The sequence below is a fragment of the Manis javanica genome, chromosome 11 (assembly GCF_040802235.1).
Source record: "Manis javanica isolate MJ-LG chromosome 11, MJ_LKY, whole genome shotgun sequence".
Lineage (NCBI taxonomy): Eukaryota > Metazoa > Chordata > Mammalia > Pholidota > Manidae > Manis > Manis javanica.
Window position 1 is genome coordinate 84666886 of NC_133166.1, and position 7325 is coordinate 84674210.

Sequence of the window (7325 nt, forward strand, 5' to 3'; positions counted from 1 at the left end):
TAGAAGACAAAAGTCATAAGCCATAAAATGAACAATCGATAAGTTGGATTTAAAACGTAAAACTTTTGCACTCTTAAAGACACTTTTAAGAACATAAAAGAGACTGGGAGAAAATATCACAATACAGAGGACTGACAAAGTGCTTGTAACCAGCACATATAAAGAAACCTTACAATTCAAGACAAACAAAAGGAAAATGACCTTCATTTCCTTAACTATAAGATAATAATTATAAAAATATCTGTAACAAAAAGTTGTGAAGATTGAATAAGAAATGTTAAAACCCTAAAACAATGCCTGGCAAATAATAACCACTTATATTGGAACACATATTATTTATTATTGTATGTGTACTGAACCAACTGTTAGTACACCACATTCAATCTTCCCTTTAGAGTGGACTTGGCATTTTTGAACTTTGAGTTTTAAGTATTTAAAAACCGCCTAAATAATTACCTGTAATTTTTACTAAACCCACTTTATCCCATTATCTCTATTTAAGCCAAATGCCCTTCCTTGAACTAATACTGAGTCCAGGGAATTACAATGCACTACATTACTTGAGCCTGGTACCATGTGTTTCAACTCTGAATTTGGGTAAGAGCACCCACCCCAAACCACAGACTAGAAAGATAGGATGAGTTCCTAAAAGTATTATCAGAAATACAATGAACAGAAATCAGACTACCTATTTAAACCTACCTCTCTATATAAAGAAACAAAATCAAATCTTGAAACTTAATTATGAAAAATGAAAGGACAATTAACCTATATGAGGATATGAAGAGAAAAGTTACTCTCAGTGAAAGTATTATTTGAGATAGTAGAAACCTATACAAAAAGAACCTTGTACATACATATATGAAGAAAGAGGGCAAAGAACAAATAAGACAGAGAGCAAAGATGGGGAAACACCATATGTAAAAACAAGTTAAGAAATTAAGAAGCATTTTATGTTGCATAGTATACATTTTGGCAGGAAAGAGAATATTAAATCCACAGTCAAAGCTTTTCTTCCCAAGCTGCAGAAACTTTGAGGAAAAGGGTACAGGCTAAAATTATTTAAAACAGAAATAAATCACTAATCAAGAATAACATATACATGAATGGTGAAAACATTTGAGCAAGAACACTTAAGGTTGTAGTTATTTTAGTCAATAGCAATTCTTAGATGGAGTATGATCAACTAAGTAATGCTGGTCTATTATCAGGGAAGGTCTGTAAAAGGAAAACATACCTACTAATCAACACATTACTTAATAATGAACTACTACTGCACATGTTCCTCCCTCTCAATTTACACACCCCAATTAATAGTCTTTCGTACCCTGCTTCATTTACTCTACCATTTTATTTACCCAAGTCTTCTGCTGACAATGATGTTGATGACACACCATCTGATTGCCAGGACCCTAAGAACTACTTGACATCTTCTGCAGAGTATTTTTCATTAGCACCATCCAAATGGAAGACGTATTTATAATAAAGCAATAAAGCAAAAAAAATCACTGAATTTGTTTTGCAAATCCAAGGAAGTTCTTGACTGATGTTACTGTAACAATGTAATGAATTCTGAAGTTTATTTCAATAGCTGAATATGCTTTAACAGCACTTGAAACTAAACATTTAGTCCTATTCATAAGCACACTTCAGTTTAAAAAGTCCACTTAAATCTTCTACTTACTTTCCTATCACAGGGGAAATTATATTTCAGAAGTCAGTGACTTTTAAAACTTTTTCACCCTGATACTCTAAGACATATATTGCACATGTTGTACATAAATACATAACCAAGTCTCATGAAACAAACTTTATCATGACAGACTTTTTATCTATTTTATTTCACTTTTTAACAGTTTGAAAAACATAGTTATAGTAGCAAGAAAGGTCAATAGGTTTCATCTTTAGTGCTTAATGTGATTGACACATAATGGCTGTCTAGACTGCTATGTTGAGGACTGTGAGACTCCGTCTGAAATCAGAAGAGTATTTAACAACACCTGCTATGGTACTAAGAGAAGCAATGATGCCAGGATATGATACTATAATTATGTGATTAAAAGTCTTTCTTCCCATTAAATAGTGAGCTCCTTCAGGATAGAGTCTATTATTAATAGTTTGACAGAGAGGCAGTCACCTATTTATTAAGTGGCAGGTTTATTTAAGGTAGATCTTTTCTACTTTTTACTAAACAGATTAGAATTACCCTTCCCACAAGGGGCTTACTATCTACTGCTGCAACTTAGAGAATAATCTATCCAACTTCAAGCTAAATCTTACTCTCTCCTGTACTAAAGATTCTCCATCTATAAAACACTATTAGAATTATCTGCAACTTGATAGTACTTTGAAGACTTTGCATGAAAGAAATAGTAAAACAAAACCTGTTAAGTCCCTAAAATGTCCATCAATTCTGCAATTAAATATAAACTTACTTTCAAATATGACGTAAGTCAAGAGAGTCCAGTGTGTTACTGAAAATTAGGGATCTGACTTTTTTTAAATCAACTCTCCTCAAACAGGGGAAAGAAGACAAGTCATTAGTACTAGGGGAGCTTTTGCAAACTATACTGCCCACTCTAACCTCTAATTCTGATGTCCTCAGGATGTGGGCAGGCAGACAGGCAGGGAGAGGGTGGAGTTAGGGATAATAAAAACATTCATCTCACGTGATCATGAAACAGCTGTTGCCCTCCAACCTACCACATCTAAAAACAAACAGGCTAACTACATGTACTCAGATTTATAGCCTGAAATTTTCTAAGTCCATACGAAGAAAACACTAAATTGAGAAATGGAGGATCTGAGTTCTCATTTTGCCTTTTGGCTGTCCAATATGAAACAGTTCCTTAATGTCTCTGTACCTCAATAGGATCACAATAATATTAGTATTTTCAATATTAAAATTGGAAGCTCTATAAAATTTCACAGAACTGTTCTAAGTTTAAAATATGAAATATAAATGTATTTTTTAAATGTAATTAGTGAGGGAATATCATCGTTATTCAAACTTCAGCCTCATTTAGGTAGAAGAGCATAGAGTAATTTGGGCTGGTTCAGTTTGTTCTTGCACGTAAAACAAGACCAGTCACCCACAGACAGTAAGAAAAAAAAAGGATACCTTGGGCCTTGCCTAATCCATACCTTCCCACCCCAAAAGCTTGGCCAAATCAAATCTGCTTGAGAACAGGGAAAATAAATTACTATTAATGAATTTTTCAGAATATTCAACCTTACCAGAAAAAGAAATAATGGACTTGGAAATTGAAAAATTCAGAATTTTTAACCAAAGACTCTCACTGGACACTTTCACATTAGACTAAAGCAGAAAACCACAGAGACTAGTTTGAAGTTTTTAAAAATTAGGTGACTAATAAGAATTTTAATAATCTTACCCCCCCAAAAAAATTAGTGCCAGCTGCTTATACACCCCCTCACTTTCCAATTTCCTATAAAATGGCCTAGTAAGTACAAAGAAACTCATATGGTATCTCACAGTGAGTGACAAATATCTACTGAATCAATGACTGATTCCCTTATTTCCCACACATTTTAAACTGTGTTAGTATACCTATATGGATGCTGGCATGTTGTTTTATTTTAGCTCACTGAAAATTGAAATGCAAATGGTGGCTAAAAAGACAAATTCTGCAAACCCTTACTTTGTTTCACTAGCTTCTATTTTATCATATGGCACTCTCTATTGGGTACAAGCACTAACACCTCTTAGACCCAACCATAAGCTGCTTAAAGTATTTATAAGTAACAATCATGATTACAGCCCAGTTTCAATGAAAAATGAATGTTATGAATGCAGAATAATTTAAGACAAAAGCATTTTTACTGAACTAGAAACTGGAAGTCTAATCAGTAACTTCCTACAGTTACAATTTCTAGCCTATCATATTTGTTGACATGAACTTAAATCACCTTCAACCCTGAATTGAATCAACTTCCCCTATACTAATAGTGCAAACCAACTTCCTACATCACTACTAGTCTACGTCTATCAACAATTTCCTCCAGAGGAAAAGCACAAAATCCACCAGTCTTCACTCAGCTAAAAGCAATTCCTTCTCAAAATCCTACCATTTGAATTGGGTTTTTAATCTAACGAAAATCCTAAAACATTTTCAGCCAACACCTCTGTGACAAAAATAATTGTGTACTACTTACTGGGTGTCATTCAAGATGCCAACTATGACAAGATGCCTAATACCTAGCGTTTCTCAAATCAGAAATTCTAAGATACTCTGTGTCTACAAGCTCTAGTACACATCTGAAACACAGATGACATTTAACAAATGTGGTTCCCTCTTTCATGACGTTCAGTTGAGAAGCGGACTTTTTTGTGAAGACTTTCTTGACGAGTGTCAACAGATCTAAAAGCGGCCTACCTTTTCAAGTGGAAGATTTACAATACACACGATGGAGACTTACATTAAAAACTACCTCCCCTTAAAACACCCATACCCACGTTTAAGGCACCATCTGCCATACTTTCAATAAACAAATTATGACCAGAGCATCCCAGGAAGCTTAATCCTCTCCCTTCAGCAAGTTTAGTTCACTTCAACAGGAATGACAGGGTGCCTAGTTCCCCAGACACCCAGAAAAGCCGAGGCCCAATCTACTTGCCCAACTTTCTCCTTTTGTGCACAGCCATGTATGTGACCTTCCATCTCGCCCCCTCCCCGCTCATTATCCCCTAAACGCCCTTCACTTCAGCACTTACATCTTGGGACCCCCACCCCTCCTCGGGCCGCCAGCATTCCCCCGTCCCTCACCACCACCCACCAGCCGGGTGGTCTCCGCAAACGCTCGAATCCCTCTGCAGACCCCGCCTCACCACCAAACAGACCGCCCTCCCGCCAGACCCCACCTGCCCAAACAGCACCAACTCAAAACTGAGCAGGGGGAGGGCGCCGCTCTTCAGACCCACCACACGAAGTCGTTGCTTTTGTCCTCGTAGGAGTTGATGAGCCCGTTGCACAGCGGGGCGAGCAGAGGTCGCTTCCGGCTGCCTCCGCCGAGGCTGGAGCTGCCGCCTCCTACGCCAGCGCTGGGCCTGGCCGCGCAGCTAAGCCGAGACAGGCCCGCGGACACCGCCCCGCCGCCGCTGCCAGACACGGCGGCCGCCACCAACACGGGCCGCCCCGGGCCCCCGAGGCCGCCCGAGCCCGCCGCCTGGGCCGCCCCGCCGGATCCCAGCACTGCCGCCGAGGCCGCCACGGAAGGTGGCGACGGTGAAGAGGACAAGGACGACGAGGCGGAAGTCACCGAGGAGGCCGCCGAGGAGCCAGGGCTGGTCCCAGCTGAGCCCGACCCGGTCTGGCGGCTCCCGGACATCGTGACTCCCTCCCCTCCGGCCGGGCGCTCGGAGGAGAGGGACCGCGACCGCGATCCGCCGCCGCCTCCCCTCCCCTCAGCCTTAGTGCATCCTGAGGACGCGCGCCGCGCCGGGAGGTGGGGCTGAGGAACAATAAAGTTGATTTTTTAAGGCAGCCACACAACAGCCTCCGACGGGAGGGGGCGGAGAAAACTAATAAAGCTGAGCAGAAACCACTACCGCTCTCGAGGCCGCCGCCGCCGTCGCGGCGTTGCCTCAACCAACCGGGGCGCGCCGTGGGTTGCCGTGCGCGCGCGCGAGCAGCGGAAGGGGCGGGAGCGGCGGGGGATACAACGGAGGCCGCGGCCGGGCGTCGCTCCGACACGCACGGCGCGCCCTAGACGACGACGGCGGCGGCCTAGCAACGACTGCCGTCCTCGTAGAGAGCTGTTAGGCGGACAGACCGTCCTAATAAGTAAAAGGGCTGCCGAGAGTGTGATGAATGGTGGGACTGGCGCAATGGTTTGGAGGAGAGTAGGATAGCGCTCAGAGAGCGGCTGCGCACGCGCGCCTGGACGCCCACCCTCCCGGGTTACTCAAGGTCCCCGCTCCCAGGCGAGAGCGGTGCTGCGCTGACTATCGTACTACGGCTGCGCGGTGGCAAGCGGCCTTCCTAAACAGCCCTGTGTCCTGAGAGGCTGGCGGTGACCTAGTGGCGATTATACGACAGGTGCTTCCGAATCGGCCCTTGGAGACCCTGGAGGCTGGAACACACGGAAAGAACCCGGAAACTTGGAGCAGTTGAGAAAAGCTCTGGACTGAGAGTCGAGAACTCCGGGTCGCCTATTCTTAAGCTGGCCTACAGTATTGGGAGTAAAGATAAACTCAGCAAGTAGCGCTTCGTTAATTTGCTAATATCGTACCAATTTTATGGAGTCGACCATGATCTCACTCATGTATTTTGAAAAGTTATTTGCCAAGTTAAGCATAACAACGGAAAAACAAACTGCTCAATCAGAACAGCACAGTCATAACCTCGGTTTAATGTGATTCCGCTATAATTCTAGCACAAACTAAGGAAACCTATCAGTTAATAGCACCGGAAAACGCAATTTCTGGTAAGCTCTCTGAAATAGTGAAAATTGATTACAGATTTTCATTTTCCATTTTAAGAATGACCAAGAGTCTGGGGTATGTAAATTAGAAACACCTGAACTGAAACTGTCAGTTTCAGTATCCTTTCCAACTCATCATTCTGAAACTCTTAGAGGGAAAGATCCCAAATTTCTGTCCTGCGTACTGAAGACAAAAGGGGCAACTAGAGCCTTCCCTGAGCAGTTGGCCCATGCTGAGGGGATGAGCAGGCCCAGGGAAGGACCTAGATGCATTTCCAGCAACAAAAACGCCGTTCACCTGGGCAGTGAACCGTCGTAAATCGGCCATCTCCTTAACCCTTCCTTAGTCGCTCACCCTGCTGTCCGAGCTCAGGTTTCTGCTCAGAATAAAAACATAGGAAGGGGCTTATCCGATTTCCAAGAACTATGCCCCTTGTATGATCACTGCTGTAGTTTTGTAAAACTGCAGTATTACCAGGCTCTCTCACCTGGCCTTAGGGTATCTCCATATCAATAGGTGTTTCCTAGGGGTGGAGAGAATCGTTCATCTCCCTATCAATAGGTAATTAAAGGGGGAGTGAGGACATATCTGGACCAGAGAAGTTGAGTGGGGTTCCTTTTTGCAGCCCGGTCAAGAGACATGGGCAAGCAGAAGTGGAGGACTGCTTGTAAGCAGTATGCAGGTTTCTCCCACTTTATTTCTTCCTTTGACTGATTTTGGTTTCAAAGGTATTTTGCCCCGGGCTGGGAAATATTTTCCCCTCCAGAGTTAATTGCACTGTCCCATCCCTTGTTTAAATTCACTTTCAAGACCCAAGTGAAGTGTGTAGACTTATTACTTGGCAGAGATATTAGCATCTTCATTTGTGCTCCTAGGATAT

The 7325-nt window shown here is 42.6% G+C and overlaps 1 protein-coding gene across 6 annotated transcripts in view; it reads right to left on the reverse strand.

The window, feature by feature from the left end:
- The window catches only part of COP1 (COP1 E3 ubiquitin ligase), a 218696-nt gene extending 213078 nt beyond the window's left edge, over window positions 1-5618 (reverse strand). For 3 of the 6 annotated variants that reach the window (XM_073216793.1, XM_073216795.1, XM_073216791.1), the window contains exon 1: window positions 4943-5617. In XM_073216793.1, the coding sequence (XP_073072894.1) occupies window positions 4943-5349 (407 nt within the window). In that variant the 5' untranslated portion in view covers window positions 5350-5617. Of the gene's footprint in view, window positions 1-4942 lie in introns of all 6 variants that reach the window. The other 3 variants (XM_073216792.1, XM_073216794.1, XM_073216796.1) reach the window with 3 other exon arrangements.
- Window positions 5619-7325: the final 1707 nt, after the last annotated feature.